This window comes from Trichoderma gamsii (genome assembly GCF_001481775.2).
Source record: "Trichoderma gamsii strain T6085 chromosome Unknown Scaffold_35.2, whole genome shotgun sequence".
Taxonomy (NCBI): Eukaryota; Fungi; Ascomycota; class Sordariomycetes; order Hypocreales; family Hypocreaceae; genus Trichoderma; species Trichoderma gamsii.
Window position 1 is genome coordinate 228,024 of NW_020171372.1, and position 18,339 is coordinate 246,362.

General features: G+C 49.3%; 4 protein-coding genes across 4 annotated transcripts; 3 read left to right on the forward strand and 1 right to left on the reverse strand.

Moving 5' to 3' along the window:
* Nucleotides 1-1,035: 1,035 nt before the first annotated feature.
* Nucleotides 1,036-3,422, forward strand: TGAM01_v208426 (hypothetical protein; the record flags this gene model as incomplete). The annotated part of the gene is made up of 6 exons (XM_018810198.1): nt 1,036-1,225; nt 1,302-1,334; nt 1,429-1,536; nt 1,633-1,904; nt 2,025-3,153; nt 3,259-3,422. 6 exons carry the CDS (start codon nt 1,036-1,038, stop codon nt 3,420-3,422), a joined length of 1,896 nt encoding a protein of 631 aa, XP_018656575.1.
* A 2,368-nt stretch (nt 3,423-5,790) lies between these two features.
* Nucleotides 5,791-8,040, forward strand: TGAM01_v208427 (hypothetical protein; the record flags this gene model as incomplete). Its single annotated transcript, XM_024550325.1, has 3 exons — nt 5,791-6,209; nt 6,315-6,868; nt 7,544-8,040. 3 exons carry the CDS (start codon nt 5,791-5,793, stop codon nt 8,038-8,040), a joined length of 1,470 nt encoding a protein of 489 aa, XP_024404933.1.
* A 586-nt stretch (nt 8,041-8,626) lies between these two features.
* TGAM01_v208428 (SET domain-containing protein) lies at nt 8,627-9,841 on the reverse strand (the record flags this gene model as incomplete). Its single annotated transcript, XM_018810200.1, has 2 exons — nt 8,627-9,631; nt 9,719-9,841. The coding sequence occupies 2 exons, from the start codon at nt 9,839-9,841 to the stop codon at nt 8,627-8,629; spliced, it is 1,128 nt and encodes a 375-aa protein (XP_018656577.1).
* Nucleotides 9,842-16,757: 6,916 nt separating this feature from the next.
* TGAM01_v208429 (hypothetical protein) lies at nt 16,758-18,107 on the forward strand (the record flags this gene model as incomplete). The annotated part of the gene is made up of 3 exons (XM_018810202.1): nt 16,758-16,982; nt 17,037-17,980; nt 18,038-18,107. 3 exons carry the CDS (start codon nt 16,758-16,760, stop codon nt 18,105-18,107), a joined length of 1,239 nt encoding a protein of 412 aa, XP_018656579.1.
* Nucleotides 18,108-18,339: the final 232 nt, after the last annotated feature.

The following is an 18,339-nucleotide window of genomic DNA, read 5'->3' on the forward strand; positions in this document are numbered from 1 at the left end:
AGAGCAACCGGTCTAGTTTTTCAAGCCACTGGCGATGAAAATAAGCTCAGTTAAAGAACGAATGAAATGAAGTCTTTTTCAAGGAAATCTAGGGCGATAAATTACCCCCTTTAACTAGAGTTTCGGCGGGTAGAAGAAATACTTTCAACATTTAACTGATTTTATAGAGTCTCAACAACAAACACGTTGCCAATATCATTGCTGCAAGGTATGGTTGCATATACTACGGCACTCTTCCATCAACTGCTCTCTAAACCATTCGAATCGAATATTCTCCTATTATTTTGTAACTTTGGTCACTGAGTGGTCCAGTTTGCTGACTATCGCAGGTATCTCGACGTGGTCCAGGGTATGAGATCAACGGCCATTGCTTCGATTCTCCAGTGGCGCTGAGATGGCGCTGAGATGGCGCTGTAGCGGCGTCTACGCCGGCGCGCTTACAGGCACTTACAGACCCAACAGGGCAACTCTCGTTGCATCCAGCACACAGTGGAGGTTCCCCATCACCTTATCGCTGTCTACCAATCTGCTATGTAATCCTCAACTGTCAATCTCCCGCAGTTAACCTGCTCTCGCCACCGTCTTTCCCCGCCATTGCAAGCTGCTGCTGTATGGCGTCACGCCGCTGCCTCTGAATTAGGCGGGTCGGCTTTAATAGTGCCATGCCCATACGCCGTAACATTGAATCAACAGCTGCTGCCGTAATCAGCCCTCTCCATATCTGCGTACACGTAGCTAAACTCCGAGTGCATCTCAATCTGACAAATATCGCCTTTTGCTCCGTGACACTTTCTCCGCCGTAGACGTCAACCTTTTTTTTTTGCCAAGTCTCGATTGATGCTCCTCCGCCGCAGTCGTGCCTGGCTGTGCTCGCATTCGCATCTGAGACTCGCTTCCGTAGCTCCCGGACGAGCTTGTCGGCCGCTGTTGGCCGTTCACCGGCTGGTTAAGCGCACATAGCCCGATATACCGGGTCTTGATCTGGTCACATCACGTCACATCGTCTTTTATTTTCGAGCAGCAGTTACATCCGCCATGTCGTGGGAACCGAGTGACGACGACTTTGACGGTGGAGAACCGGCTGACTGGGATACTCGAGATCGAACAACGGCCCAAGGCGAAGACGAGGGCCGCCAAGACCATGAAGGCGACGGCGAGCAGGACGACGATGATGAAGACGATCCCGACTATCGCGATGAGCCTGATGAAGACGACGAGTTTCATGGTAATAACTTCCAACATGCTGCTCTGCGTGATCTGTAAAATAGTTGGTTGTTTATAGATTACTAATTCATTTTCAGACTTTGATGAACAAGATGAAAACGACGGTGACGGTAAGCAAGACAGACACACATTGCGGCGGGGGTAGGCAAAAAGATATATCGATTTTCATTTCTAACACAGACGACGAGCACCACGCGTTTCTAGATGACCACTTGGAGTACGGTTTCGGAGACTTCCGATTTCAGATTGTTATTGAAGATGGAGAAGCCGAACAAGATGAGGCTGCTCTGAGATTAATCTCATTATTAAGAGGTAACACACTCCTCCACCAGCATCGATTCTTTGATTCTCTGATTCTCTATAATGTTTCTGTACATGTCTACTAACATGACCGTCCAATCACTCAAGCTGGCCAAAGGTCGGGCCTCTTGACGAGGCAGCAGCTCATGACCCTCTTTCGTGGCACCGGCCTAGGGCGTAATTCCGGCGAGCCTAAAGATCCCAATCGATTTCCCAAGGTACCCAGCGAAGAGGGCAGGAAGCTCATGCAATCCGGTGTTTTTGGCTCCAACGATTACGACATGCGGCCTAAGAAGCAAATCGCCCGGCGTATTCTAGAACGAGAGATTGGCATGGGAGATCGTATGCAGAGGAAGCGGGACAATGGTGTTTTGGCTCAGGTAAGCATGCACTATCGGAATCTTTTTAATCTACCAGGTCTTTTTTTCTTCTGAAGAAGATTGATGTTATGTATCAATATTCATCTTAATGGACTATGCTGATGCTTAACATAACGACAGAGCTTCATTCCTGGAAGCAGGGCAGAAAAAATCATCCACTATGACCATCCCATCTATTCTGGCCAATTCTCAGACGATGGAAACTTCTTCTTCTCCTGCTGTCAAGACTTTAACGTACGCATGTACGACACTTCCAATCCCTATAATTGGAAGCTCTACAAGACAGCCAACTTTCCCTTTGGCCAGTGGACCCTGACGGATGCCTCCCTAAGCCCAGACAACCGCTGGTTGGCGTATACTTCTATTCAAAGCATTGTCTCAATAGCACCTACCGATCCCAAGGACAAGGGTGAGCCCTACACTCTCGAGCTTGACGACGGAGATGGACATTCGAGGCTTTCTTTCTGGCGCAGTCGTGGCTCCTTTGGTATCTGGTCCGTCAGATTTTCGGGCGATGGGAGAGAACTTGTTGCTGGCACCAGTGCCCACTCCCTGGTCGTCTATGATATCGAATCAAGAAGAGTTCTTCACCACATTGCCGGCCACCAGGACGATGTCAATGCTGTCTGCTTTGCCGACAAGGGATCTCCGCACATCATTTACTCTGGCTCCGACGACACAACGATCAAGGTTTGGGATAGACGAAGCATGGGAGATAATCGAGAGGCTGGTGCCTTTGTAGGACACATCGAAGGCCTGACATACATTGATAGCAAGGGAGATGGCCGGTACATTCTTAGTAACGGCAAAGACCAGAGTATGAAGCTGTGGGACATTCGCATGGCCATGTCTACAGACCGGTTCCGAGAAGTCACAAAGGACAACGAGAACCGCGTCGATCGATTCGATTACAGACAGGACGAGTACGACGACGATGACTGGGACGTACATCCTCACGACAACTCCCTCGTCACTTTCCGGGGCCACAAGGTCCTCCGCACGCTTATCCGATGTCACTTCTCGCCAGCCTCGTCCACCAACTCACGTTATGTTTACTCTGGAAGCGCAGATGGCAAAGTACACATCTGGAACATGGATGCCACCAAAGCAGGCGAGATTGACGTACAGAGCGCGACGAATGCGACACGGAGACTTGATCGCCGCACACGAGTCTATTTTGACGAGCCTGGTGGCTGGGGCACATGCGTGCGCGATGCTAGCTGGCATCCTAACGCACCGATTGTTGTTGGTGAGTATATGCACATGTACATGAACTTGCACATGCACACTCTTTTTGAAACCCTTCTCGCGCAAAATCTTTGATTGATACTGTGTACTAATAAACCTTTTGCAGCATCTGCTTGGAACGGATACAGCATGGCAAGGGGCACTTGCACTGTCCATGCCTTTAACGGAACAAACGACGATGAGGGAGACCCTGAGCTGGGGGACAGCGTCAACGAGTCGCTGAGATCAGATCCCGAGACATTCTTCCAGTCCAACTATCTTGTTGATTAAGGCAAGTGGCAGTGTATGGACAAGAACGGGAAGCTCGCAGCTCAGGTTCGCCTTCATATTCGTTTGTTCGGTTAAACGCATGGATCGTGCAATGGTTCTTGGCATCTATGTTGTTTCAACTAAAAGTATGACGTTAAGATCTCACCCGGGGCTTTTGCCGTTACGACTAAATTACGATGCTATGGGGTTGCAAATATCGCTTGTGAATACGTCGATGCTTGATGTGTAGGTCTATGTGTATCAAGAATGTTGTCATATATAGGTTTTAGTGCTAGATGGATTTGGTAGTTGGTCTTTGTGCACTGCTAGGTACATATCTCAAACGGCGAGCCATTCTTTTGCTTCATTCACTTTTAGCTGGTCATACCTCCCTTGTAGGGTTTCTTCTCTGCATTTTTGCATCTAGTACTTGGTACTAGTATTCAGCGTTTATTGTCCAAGTGCCAGATACTGCTCTCTACCGATGACTTCAATCGCAGGCCATTACGCAGAATGACGATATCCCCCCTCATCTCCAAGGAAACAAAAGAGGCTTGCCATACACTTTTCATCACGAAAAAAAAAAAAAAAAAAAAAAATGTGTCCACATACGAGCAAAAGCGGCTGCTGATCATAGTGCTGGCTGGCCTAGCATTCCCCAAATCCTACCTGCAGTTACATCCCATATATGCAGCGAGAAGGCCCTAAAGATCGTTAGCAAAGGTCAGATTGATCGGCAACGAGAATTAATATGGGGAGCTGCATCCCTGGTCCATCTCGTGACTGGCGAGGCTGGCATCGAGCTCTCGAATTGGCGGGCTGTCATTGGCCAATGCTCTGGAAAATCAATTTTCCCCCATCAACTGTTTCGCACCGCCGAAAGCTCTCTTTGGAAAGCGTGTGGCGCATGGCCCGTGCACTTCTCGCTCAAGCCTCAGCCTCGCCCCCTTCTCTTTCATTCTCCCACCCTGTACATGCAACTTTTTTGGTGCTGGCCTTGGGCAGATTCTCTCTCCAAACCCGAAGTCCATCATCTCGCAAATCCACTCCCGAGGCTCCATCTTTTTTGCTCCTCCTTCTCTGCAAATCCAACAGACTCTCCACATCAAACCAACCCAGTACATCCCTTTTGAATCTGGCCGCGGTTCCACTCGCAGCCTTGTAGCCGAGACGGTCACTGCAGCTCGTTCCCATCTTCTCCAAAGCCTCAGCGACGCGCGCAGCCCGTTTCGCGCCATCAATTATTCGGTAATTATCTTCCATTTTTTGTTTTCCATATTCTTCGTCTTCTACCACACAGTTCATCACCGTGACCTGTCATTTATTGATCTCTTTTCCCTCTACTGCTGAATCTGGATTTCCTTTTCTGCTTCTTACGCCACCATTGCCTTTGGCTTTGCCCCCCTGTTCACTCTCCCGACCTCGGGCAAAAGCTCGCAAGCTGCCGACTGGCCGCAGGGCCATCCAGGCATTGACTCGGTCCCACCAAAAGAAATCGCGAACAGTTCCCTGATCGCCTCTGCTGACGGCCAAGGAGCAAACGAGCTTCCTGCTGCCGAATCGAGATCCCGAGCCGCAACCCACCTGAGCTCGCGCCCGCCCAAGCCAAGCCAGACTTGGAGATAGTTCACATCCCCAGACCTTTTTTTCTCCCTTGCATCTTCCATCTGCCTTATCTCACCGTCGTCCTATCTGTCGACTTTGCTGCTGCAACCGCAGTATCTTTTGCCCTGGGCCGAATCCTTTGTGTGTCCACGGTACGTGATTGCTGTTGGGCCGCCGCCACCCACCGTAACCCGCTATCAGGAGCTTTTCGCCGGCCGAGACATTCTGCACCACCACCTCCAAGGAAGCTCCGGCTTGGGGAGATTTCGATCCATTTGAGCTCTATTGGAGAGAGATAACGAGATTGCCGGGCTTGGAGAGAATATTCGACCTGCCTAGCTTTCTCGCTCTCCCTAGTCTCAGGGATTGAACGTATCAGCAGGCTGAAGCATTTCCAGTCTTCTTACCTGCCAGCCCGTTGTTCGTCTTCTTCTGCACACGCTTGTTCAATCTTTCCATACATCCATCACCCTATCTCCGTGCGGACGTGTCTTCGTTGCTACTTTGCCCAGCCCAGCTTCTGCTTCTCCCACTGTCTTTACTTTCTCCTGGGTAAGAGTCGGCAGGACAAGTGCTTTCGGAGCACTGAACGATTTCAGGCTGCAAACCTCAAGTTTTTCATGCCCCGATTCTACCTGCAAACGAGCCGTTACTGTGTTTTGCTTGAACATTCGTTAATAACCAATTCTCGTCCAAACAGTGCTTTGATTGTCCGAATACAGCTCCGAGAACTTTCATGTAACAATCCCCGCTAGGACCTTGCCATAATATACGAACATCCGACATGGCGGACCCCGATTTCGATATCGATTTCTACGGCGATACCGATGGCGATGCCAACGAACAATCCCAGCAAGAAGAGCGGCGCCAAAGTGGCGATAATATGCGAGACGACTATGACTACCATGGCCAGGACGAGAGACAGCGAGACAATGAACACGAAGACGATCGCCGCTACGATGGCAACCGAAGCGACCACGCTGAAGACTCTTCACATCATCACGGCGTCAAGAGAAAGTCAGAGGAGCAAGAGGCCGACGACAGACCCATCGATAACGGTGCTACGGCGGCTATAATGATCTCAGAGCTCAGCTGGTGGACCACAGATGATGATATCCGAGGCTGGCTTCGAAGAGCTGGCTGTGAAAAGGAGATCAAAGAGCTCACATTTAGCGAGCACAAGGTTAACGGAAAGAGCAAAGGGTGAGTATACAATCCGCCACTCTGCAATTTGTCAATTTTTGTCTTGAATCTTCATTTCAGGCCCCTCTTAATTGATCAACTCTGACCCAATTTCCTTTCTTTCAGACAAGCCTATATTGAGTTCCAAACTCGCCAAGGATCCACCTCTGCGAAGCGGTACATCGACTCTGTTTCAGCAGACATAGTACAGCCCGGCCAGAAACAGTTAACCGTCTCTTACTGGAATCCCGGCGTCAATCCCTTCAGAACGCTACCCAAAGATGCACCAACCCGCGTCAAAGAGCAGCCTCGGGCCGCCCCCTCTGGATCCTACAATGATCGCGGTAACTACGGAGGTTTCCGTGGCCGAGGTGGCATGGGCGGACATCGAGGCGGCATGAACCCTGGTTTCAACCGCAACTACGGCGGAAACATGGGCTACAACAATAACAACATGGGAGGCGGTGGTTTCAACGGCCCAATGGGCGGCGGCGGCGGCGGCGGAGGTGGTTCTAACTATCTTTTCAGTGGCCGAGGTGGTCCTACAGGCATGATGAGAGGCGGCCATTCTGTAATGCGTGGGAGAGGCGGCGGCGGCGGCGGCGGTATGATGGGTATGAATCCAATGGGAGGTATGGGTATGGGAATGCCCGGCAACATGGGTATGGGCATGATGCAAGGTATGAAAGCTATCACTATACGCCACTCCAATCCCCAGATCATCATCTATCAAAGGGCATCGGTTACAGGCTAGGAACTGCCATCGATGCCTTTACCCATTACACAATCATCAGCACCTCCCAACATAGTTGTTGCCTGTCAAGAGCCAGAACGGCAGTCGCTTGTACCAGTAGTGCAGCGAACAGAACCCACAAACGAGGCAGAAGAAAGCCTTCAAGATGCCGAGGCAGTAGTGCCTCATGAAGATGGAAAGGACAGCGACAGCGATTCCAGCTGCACTTTGAGCTTCTGGGGAAGCGATCGCTGCAACGCTCGGGACACCCCGTGTACCAGCGAGTGTACTAGCGACACAAGCTCCAGCGGTGACTCTGACGACGACGACGACGACAGCAGCGACACCGATGATAGCAGTGACAATGACAGTAGCAGCGACGATGACAGTAGCAGTGAGGGCGATAGCAGCACTGAGGATGTTAGCAGCAGCGATGACGATAGCAGCACCGATGACGTTGGCAGTAGCGAGGACGTTAGCAGCAGCGAGAACGTTAGCAGCAGCGAGAACGTTAGCAGCAATGACGAGATGGATGCTATGGATCTTGACGAGGACATGGAGCTCGGAGAAGCAGACATGGATCTCTCAGATGGCACAAGCATGCCAGATGTTATGGAAATAGAGCCGCGAGAAGAGAACCCTCTCGTCCAGGCGGCGGGCTCAGGCCAAGCGGCGAATGCGAGTGCAACTACGTCCTCAGCGGCGCAGCTACAGCAAAGCTACCACTATCCTTCTCAAGCTGCTAGCCAGCCACAGATCCTATCAGGCCGGCGCTGTCCTGTTCATGGGACACAGACCCCTCGCTGCTTGATTTGTGATATCGAGTTCTGGCGCGTCCAATGCCTCATCAGTGGCTATGACATTGGCCGCATTCCACCTCCGCCACTCCCCATCGATCCAACACCACTCCACCAACCCAGCGCATCTTCTATTGCACAATCTCAATTTCCCACTAGAAACGCTGCTAATTCACAAATAGGTTTCCAGGGCATGCCTCCTAACTTCCCAGGTGGATTCGGCTTTGGACAGCAGCAAGGAGGTGGCGGCGGCGGCGGCGGTGGAGGCAACAGTGGTGACTGGGGCAACCCTCATGGAGCAAAGCGACCACGTCCCGAGTAAACCGACATCTCCTCAACTATAGGATGAAGAATCTGAGCTAGGACTTTAAGTGCGATAATGCAAGGAATCGATATTAACTACTATTATCAAGGGGAAAGGGAAGGGCTTGTTATTCGATTTGCTTGAAAGGAACCTCTGGAAAAATATTCGAAATTTATTGCATTAAGAAGGGCTATTGAATTTTTTTTTTACAAGCAGTGTATAATAGAACAAACGCTGGGTTATTTGTTGTTCAGACGCCTGGAGTCAGAGCTTCTTTGCTTTTTATTATGCGGGAAATTTTGTAACATTTGTCTTTACATGGCTTCTGGGAAGGGAAGTGGGACTCCTTTCATTATTTATTGGTCTACCAGGGGGAAACAGCAACAGGCAAAATGGGCTTGATATTTGTACAAGTTTTGAAGGAACAAGACAATTTAACGAATAAAGTAAACGAGAGAGTTAACCGTGACTCCGTATATGCGTATAGGTGATCGTCAAGGTAGTAAATCAATAAAAACAATAGAGTCGAAGAGGTGTAAATACGTCAACATGAAAAGGCTAGAGGAGGGCAAGGAGTAACAACAGATTAGCCAGGTGGCTATTACTAGCCTTGTAGCCGTGATATTGCTGTTGCGACCAGTTGCCTGATCTGGAGCCATCTGTCTGTGAGGCATCCTCTCATTTCCTCCTCACCAGCGGAGCTACTGCTCAGCTGCTCCAGGGAGTTGGTGATGTCGTTATCATATTTAACGAGTGCTTTCAAGAGCGCAGCGTCTATGAGGTGACGATCCGCATCTTCATCTCTTACGCCGTCCAAGACAGCTTGCCATTGTCGAAGGGGCAGGCAGAGCATTCTCAGCGCAACGTGCGTACGATAGCATGCCGTCTGAGAGTCCAGCATATATTTCTCCCAAAAGCCCGCGTCTTCGAGATGTTCCCGCTGAGTGGCGTTTAGTAAGGGGCAGATGTAAGGATCAAGGCAAGTTTCGTCCCAAGAATTGATAGATGACGGTAGTGTGAAGCCATACTCCACAAGTAGCATGTCGTTGGCATGAGGCCCGTAGCGGATGAACACTTCCTCGCCAGGCTCGTGCGTACGAGTAGTAGTAAACGTGAAGAATTTATCGTTGAAGGCTGCCATACAATAGCCCTCGGGTGTGTGGTTGAAAAGATCTGCCACGGGCTGGAGTGCCATGTGATCCTCCTTTGGTAGCTTCTCTGTCTTTCGATTTGTGTGATAGAATGTTCGCGTGTTTACCAAGAGCCAGTTGTAGAGATACTCATCCTTCTGAAGCTGTGGATACGCTGCCGCCACAATAGCCCAGTCTTTGCTAAACTTTTCTTGCTGCGCTGCGAGCAAAGACTTGGATCCCGGAGGTAGTAACGCACGTAGCTTGGCTGGCCAGCAGATGGGCATACTGATGGCAATATCTCGCCGAGAAGGGAGGACAGGGCGCCATTTTTCCAAATCAGGGTTGGAATCAAGGCACAGTGAAGCAGCAAGAATGGCGTGAACAGTGGCACCGCGGAGAGTCTTGGAGATATCTTTGGGAGTGTTGCTGAGAGTACGCAAAGCAGATATAGGAACTTGAAGAATGACTTGGTTGGCCTAGTCATGGTGTCAGCATATAATATCGAACTTGACCCAAGCTTAGCGGCTCGAGGACTATGAAAAGAGAAGATTGAATTACAATACCTCTAGATGGCGGGATGCGACAATACCAATACCTCTTCCATGCAGAGCTTTTGGATGAATCCCATTTAATTTAACACCTATGGAGGTTGTCCATTCTAACAGCTGTTCGATGGCTGCTTCCATTGCTGCGACTTGTGCTATAATTGAGTTGATCAGATTGGAAAAAGTCGTCCATGGACGGTAAAATTATGCGATATGGCGATACTATGGGGCGAGATGGTGAGTCATTAGCTCTTAAGCTATGGCGAGGTAGCGCTGTTGCAGCGCCTACAGTGCCAAAGCACAGGCAGCTGGTCTACTGCGAAACGCCAGGTCAGTACACTATTGATTTCTTCCAGGCAATATTATCAAGCCGCTTATCCAGTTTTTGCCGTTATGCTGCATCATGGCCGTGGTATTCGGTGACGCGCGGTGGATACGATCTCCATTGTTGGCAAGTTTGTGTATGTGGCTATTGTTGGATGTCGATAACGGCCCTGTTTTCGAATCGACGGTGCCTTGCACGCTTGAACGAAAATGTCATGGGGTGGTAATGCCACCGCTATTGTAGGCCTTGGATGCAGTGGAATTGGCTATGAGTTGTTAGTAACTCTACCGAAGTATCGACAGTAATTCTTTCGTCTGCGTCAATAGCCCGAGCATCAGCATTGGCTGAAAGCTAAAAGAGCATAGTCGCAGTTCTGTGCTGAGATTCCTGTCAAGTGATATGATCAAGGCCGAGGTGGGTTGAACAATGGGTGGTTGGCTCAGGAGTAGAGAATCGATAAGATGTTTCTCAAAATGAATGGCACTCTATGCTCTTTGGGGTACAATATCTCAACTATATGAGAAAGCTGATGAGTAGGCCATTCCTAGAATCGAGTTAGAACTTCTCGGGATTGCTTCAAAGAAAGCACTGAAAGCAATGTTAGATGTCTATCAAGCGGCTATCCTCGAGAGAAATATAGTACCAGTCTGGGAACCTGTGACAACGGACCAACCAGTTGGTCTTTTGTCATGCTGTACGTTAGTGGATTATAGAAAACGCCCAGGGTCAATTACCTTAAGAAATACCTACGTGTAGATACTCAAGATAATTCCACAAAACCCGCACGAGACATATTCTCGTGATGAGGACACACTTCTATTTGGCAAAACAGGCGGAGATCTGGGAAATTGATGTCTCAGTTTGCCATAAGAGAGCTAGATATTGTATCTGCAACATTCGAGATATCTGGCTGGATGCTCGAGAATATGTTCGTCACGGTTCTTCTAAACTGCGCTGTGGCATCTTCACGTCTCGAATACCAGCGGCTGCGTGTTCATGGCAAGCAACATCGTGTCTGACGATACATATCTTCGCTGATCTATTCGAGACTCAAGATTTTGATTATTAGAACTCAGTAGAGAAATGCGTTAAACAGAAGATTAGACCGAGGAACACTTGGTTGAACGAACCAGAGGTGCTGTTGGCCCAGTATTTCTCCATCCAGTGGCTAGAGACAGCACTGTGAAGCGCACTATTGAAGCTCTTAGCTCTAAGAGTAGCTTAGATAGCAAAAGCGTTATGGATTATTGCTCTGCAATCGTCGGCTTCTCAATAAGGAAAAAGGAGCGTATTTGAGCCACTGGTAAAAGAATATGATCGAAAGAAAAAGGAAGAAGTGTCTTCTGTCCACGCGGGGAGGAAGCAGCACCTTCCCTGAATGATTTTACGAATGGGCAATCACACATCTTATCGATTCACTTATCTATGATGATACAAACCACGTGCAGCATTGTCAATGAGAAATAACGTGACAACAAACCACTTACGTTTCTGATAATGATACATACTCTCTGCTCTTCTACACCATCAAGACAACGATGATGCATTCATACTATCCATCTTCTCCAAAGTGGATCGTATTCCTATTCCACGGGCAAGTGACGCGCAATTGGAGTACAGACTCATAAGTTGGAAGAATGTTTCTTCGACCAATTCCTGTATTCAGACACAAAAGAAACAGCGAGATCATCCCAACAGCTTTCAACAACAGCGCCAGCACGCAAAGAGCGCACGAGACACAATCGTGGTATCTTTACGTGTCCCCGAGAACGCTTTCATCTGAGTTTATTTGTATGTATCCCTGTTCTATACATTGATATTCTATGTACTGATCGCTGAGAGCTCATAATAGGAAGAACGCAAAACTCCTTACACTCCTCACGATGACGACGGCGGCGGCGACGATAAACCAATATGACTATAGTCATCATGCATATCAGCCCTGGCGTTAGTAAAACCGCTTGGAGATTTTGCTGCTGGGTTCTCTAATAAACGGCTTTGGAGAAAAGATCTTTTTCGAGTCAAGCAGGCATGTATACCCATCTACCATGGTGATGAAACGGTAGCTAATGCAGTCTTCGCCAGTATGACGGCAGCCGTTGGGAAACTGACAGTTGGTTTGCACAAGCTGGTAGCCAGTCCTACTGTATTGATCAAATCCTGCCTTATTCAAGCTTCTAGAAAGCCAACCAAAGGCTCTGCCTCGCGCCTTCATCAAGCTCAATGACATACTTTTCGCCGCACACCCTTCTTGTTCACAATCCGGGCCGAGCCGTGACCCTTAGATCCGCAGGCCCACTAATCCGGCGCCGCTGATACAGGTACAGTTCGACGCCTGCTTTGATAAAACAAGTTGGCTCTGCTATTGCTCTAGTCTTCGGCACGAATGACTGTCCAGCACCGGCCTAACGACGCTGACCATCTTTACTGGTGCCACGCTGCAACTGAGATGTAGCTGTACCCAATCTAAGCTTGACATCTCACAGGCTTTTGCGCCCTGAAAGCGGGTCGTTTGGAAGCTTACACCTCTCTTCAGAGCCATCAGCCCGCCGTTTAGCGGCCGAAGCATCTCGACGGCGCAAGGCGGGGTCCACCCCTCCAACGGAAGAATGTATCGCTAGCTGGGCCATTAGAAGATTTTCTCCTTCTGAGATAGCACTAGCAGCTGGCGGAACAGGGAAAGGGAGCACCCCTGAACGGATGCCCAACGGCGATGAGCTCCATTTTGCGCACCCGCCACCTCGAGCCTTTTTCTTTCTTCCTCTTCTCTTCATTGTGAAGCTCTCAGCAGCCACAGGTATTCGATTCTTCTTTGCGAGAGCTCCCTACACGACAAGAGGGAGACGGGCGTCAAAATGGAGGCATACGGCCCAGGCAGTGGCCGCCCGGGAAACAATGTATGCGTTGTTGGTACTGGGGTAACCGGGCTGTTGGCGGTGAAAAACCTGGTCGAACAAGGCTTAAGCGTCAGAGCTCTGGAGCAAAGCGAAAATCTCGGCGGCAATTGGTACCATTCGATGGCTACGGAGCAGGTGTCGGCGTTGCCAGAGATGAAGGTGAACATGTCGAAAGAAACAGTGAGTGGCAGCGACCTAAGAACCAACATTGGTCATGTGGCACGTGAGACTTACCAGGAGATATAAACGACAGAACTGCTTTACAGATTTTCCAATGCCGGATGGTGAGTTTTGAACAAGATGAGCTCTATTAGCTACTGAGGTTGGCAAGCGTTCTTGAAGAAGTGTTGCTAACAGGTGTGTCGAATGTGTACAGACTATCCGTCATTTCCTTCCGCAAAACAGATCGGTGACTACTTGGAGGCCTACGCAGACAAATTCGAACTGATCAAACATATCGAACTGTCAACGACCGTGACAAGTATTCGACGAGACGAAGAGGACGGCGTCTGGATCGTATCCACGAGACACACAAGAACCGGCGAGGAAGATGAGCGAGAGTATGACAGAGTAGTGATGGCGACGGGAGGGCTGAATGTCAGAAACATGCCCGAAATCAAGGGCATTGAAAAATTCGCTGGCGATGCCATACACTCTCGCGATTTCAAAGATCCCACAAAATATGCCGGAAAGAATGTCCTGGTCGTGGGCCTAGGCTCTACGGGAGCCGATACATTGAGTTTTTTGAAGCAGGCCGGTGCAAATAAGTTATATCTCAGCAGTAGAAGCCGATGTTCGCTGGTGATTAATCCCAAACACGCCTTCTCGCCCACTATCGTCCAAGAACTCGCTGACAAGTACACCTTTAGATCCCTAGAACTATCAGAGGACGACCGTGGGACCACTATATGACCCGCCGTGCAGATTCAATGATTCGACGCTCAATGGCATGGTCCCCTCAAGCTTCGAACTATGTTGCCGGCAAAGCAATTGGCCTCATCCAAAGTTATGCGTTTCCGACTCTGAGGGGGCATCCTTGCTTCAGCGGCGCAGTCAGCGGTCCACTGTACCGCAGTCCGTTTGTCTGCGATGAACTGCCAAGTCTTCTAGACAGTGGTGATGTGAAAGTTTATGGTGGCATTATGGGAGTCGCCGGCCCCCGTACTGTGGTGTTCAAGGACGGCAGCGAGATTACAGATGTAGACGCAATCATTTTTTGCTGCGGCTATTATCACGATCTCTCTCTGATCAAAGGAGAAGGGAACCCTGCCGATGTTGAATACTCTACAGATTCATTTGAGCAGTTGAAGCAGGCGAAACACCACAACATCCATAGCGAATATCAAAGACTCTATCACGGAATTCTATCAGAACGATACCCGGAATCATTAGCCGTACTGGGCGGCCTCACAACAGTGCGACCTACTTTTGTGCTCTACGACCTTGCCACCATGGCGCTCGCTAGCCTTTGGTCTGGGAGCTATCCACTTCCCTCGCCGCGAGCAATGAAAAGAGAGATTGACTCTCATTACAACTCCGTGGTACGAGCGCTTGAAAATGGCCCGATGTCATTCCTTGGCCTCCGTATAGATGTGCGAGGGACCTACAAATGGCTGAATGCGACTGCCGGAACTGGAGTTATAGAACGGCTCGAAGGATGGGGCTGGGAGGCGTGGAAGTTTTGGTGGAAGAACAAGACACTGTTCAAGTACATCATGAATGGACCCAACGTTCCGGCCGTATACAGACTCTTCGATATGGGGAGAGGAAGAAGGTCATGGGATGGAGCCCGAGCAGCCATTGAAAAGGTCAATGAGAAGCCCATATTGATGGCTGCTGAACAGACCAAGCTATCGGCCAAGGACGAGACGGAAAACAAAAAGGAAGACGAAGCGAAGGTCGAAATGAAGGACGAAACAAAGGACGAGGCTCGATATGAAACTGGGAGCGAGACTGAAAGCGAGACTGAGCACGATACCGAAGAAGATGTCGAAAACGCCATTGGCGAGGCCACCGAGGAGGTTTACGCAGCAGATATGATGAAAGTGGAAGCAATGGACTATCTTGAAGCTGAAGACGAATCAAGCCTGTGATTCGTACTTCCGTATAAGACGGATGAGTGAGGAACAACAGAGAGCAACGGCCGCCACAACGGCAAAGGCCAAAGTTCAGATGCAGGCAACAAAGGGTACAAGGCAGAAAGTACAGAGCAGAGGTCAGAGGGCAGAGAGACCGAGGGAGCCCAAAAAGAAAATTGTCGGGGCATGGCGACAGGACACTAGAACGAACATCCCACAAAGCATCCCGCACAAGGCAAACGATGCATGATAATGATATAATGATAATGAGACATGAATGCAAACATGCATACAAATATTGAGTGCACGGTCGTTGGTGGCGTCTCATGCGGACTGCCTACAGCAATCTATCATGGTCCACGAGAAGGCTTTCACCCGCTGTCAGGAGTCGCAACTACGGCGGGAATTTGCTATCATCGGTCTTTACAACTCTCATCGCCGATTTTCTCGTACACAAGCTTTTCTTTTTCCAAGCCACAGGTCTAGCCCTTTCTCCCTCTCTCTCTTATCAATGGTTCAGGTTGCATTACGCCACCAATTTTGACTCTTCTTTTCTTTTTCTTCACCGGTCTTGATCCTTCGGTGAATGGTGAGCCATATAAGAGGAGAAGTATAGCACACCACCCACTGAGATAGTCTAACTTCATGGGGAGGCTGGGAGAGCTCCGCGGCGTACGCAGCCTGATTTTTTGTCATGTACTTGTACAGATACCATCATCCGAGCCTTACACCGGGCACATTTGAATGTTCGAAAAGCTGAAGAGGGTGTGAACAGGAGAAATTGGCTTGGCGTAGTGCCAGGGCCTCGAAAAAGTGACTAGACATCCTTGCAGTACAGGGGACGTACGGCTGATACCAAGGGGGGCGTGTGGCCGATGTACTCTTACTTGCGAGCAGTACAGTACATTGGAGAGTAATGGTCATGGCTGCTGGAGCAAGACAACCGCAGGGGCAATCACGTTGGAGAACCCTCGTTCTACTTAGCAAAAGGTCTATGTCAGAAAGTTTCAGCTTACTTACTACAAACAGACAGCTGGCATACGAACAGTGCATATAGTTTGGGCATCGAGCGAACAAAACAAAGCTATCGCATAAAACTCAGCGGAACAAAATTTCTCCCTCCTGTACAGGAGTTAACCTGGGAATAGCACTCCAATGAGGCAGCGAGCTCCCGAGGAAGGAAGCTTCGTAGTAACAGACGACCGAGTAATACAGCACTTGGCCGTAATAACGTAGTCAGGCAGGATGAGACATCGAGTCCAGGCGCTTCTCTCTGGATACCGGGTTACCGGTGCTGATCGCCGTCTCTCCCGTTGTCAGGCCGAGAAAGAAAATAATACATGGTTGCATAATTCAGAGACAATGAATGCAGGGGGGGGGGGCCTTTCACCCCACGAGAGCTGGTAGCTCTTGTTACTAGTAAAGAGAGTCACGATATTATCCCGCTGTAGCAAACAAACGGCTGATGGCAAACGCTGATGGGATGTGCTTGGATTGTTGTCGTTTAATTATATATATCTGGGCAAATGTTCCAGAGTCTCTCTTCTCGATATATTGTGTAGACTTCTTCCTTTGCGAATTTTGTAAAGGTCTTTCTTTACAGATTTGCAAGACTTCTTCATAGCTCTTGCGAGTTCTCCCACACACCCTCGCCTCACTCTTCTGCTTACAGCTATGCCTATTTGATCAAGAGTAGAGAAGCTCCCTGTTGTTAGTCTTCATATCACTATCTACTTTTGAGCATTTGGCTACCGAGAATGGACTGTCTAGACGAGCCACTTCTGGTCCTATCAGGGCCCACGTCCTCTGAAGATGTCACGCCGCTAAATGAAATGGCCTCGTGCGGATTCAGCACTGCTACTGATATTTCTCCACACCCGGTGGCAAAGGCACCTTGGAGGATCGTGGCGGCCTCTGACAAGGACAAATCCCCAGAGGCACCGGCAAACTTGTCCACACCTTCGTCTGCCTCCGAACCCAAGGTAAATTGTTGTTGCTTTCGACTTATAAATGCAGGGAACTAACTCATGAAGCAGGAAGCAAAGAGAGTATCATTTGTTCTCCCCGTCAAACCGACAGAGGAGCTTGCGGAGCCTGAATGTTGGCCTTTCGGTCGAAAATCCGGAGATGCAGAGCACCGTTCTCTCACTGAGGAGGAGCTCTGTCGCCTGCTGCCTTCCTCGTTTCGAAATGGCATAGCCTGGGTTGGGATTCCAGAAAAGCGTGTCGAGCACTTTTTGACGAACGATCTCAGCGTAAATCGCTTAATGGAAGTGTTCGATTGCTTTTTCATGCTTGGTAAGAATGCACCACCACGCGCTCTCAGCTACCAAAAGGCTCTTGGTCTCGAAATTACCGTCATTGAAAAAATGGATATGCATTTGCTCCGCTCAAAGGGACAGATTCTTATCAAGCCCCTCCCAAAGTATCTCTTTGAACCCAAGTTTTGGGAGGAATACCTTGAATGCCCGGAAGAATGCCCGTATAACGACATGTTCACGGCTTTTCGAAGAGGAGGGCAGTTGCATAACAGCCACAGACTCACCGAACTCAAACCTTGCAATCACAGCATCATTTGGATGCGCGCCTTGGGATTCGCTTTCTCCTACGTTGCCCTAGTGTGCACCAAGAGCGATTTTGAGATTGCAAAGGCGAAAAAATTGATCCCAGACGACGTCAATTTTGAAGGCTGGAAGTACTTTGTGTCTCGGATTCTCAGCGACAGCGCCGGCGGCAAGATCCTGAGGCAAATCGACAAGCGATTCACGTATGGCGAACTGGATCTGGCACGCCTCAACCAGGTTTTCATGATTCGCAGCCCTTTTAAGTGGCTCTTCCAAGGGAATGAACACCGAGAGTTGGTCCAGAGTCACTTCTTTCTGCCTCCCTTGTCCATCTATGTGGCTGTCGTTCTGGGATACAGGTTCGCCAGGATTGCCTACACAAAGATGAAGGAAAACCAGCCGTTGGCAGTAGTGGTGTAAGTAGCAGCTTTTCTCCCTTCTTTGCAATCTTCTCAAGGCTAATGTTTGTACAGTTTCATTACTTGCTTCTGGCTTGTCCTTTGCTTGCTCTCTTTGGTCAGGAGCGAGTCACCAATGCTTTGAGTTTAAGGGGCTGAAGAAGCGGCTAGAGACGAGCGGTCTCGAGTTCAGCCTGCGCGGCTAGAGGTGGAAAAAGTGTGTTTCTGGAATTCGGCTGGTTTTGGTAGAGATAGATGTTTATTGCATCGAGTGAGCAGATCGTAACATTGATTGATTTTAATGGATATTACCTATTTGGTAGATAGTTTTTGCACAAGCAGTTAGCTTTTACACAACACAGAAAGAAAGAAAAAGA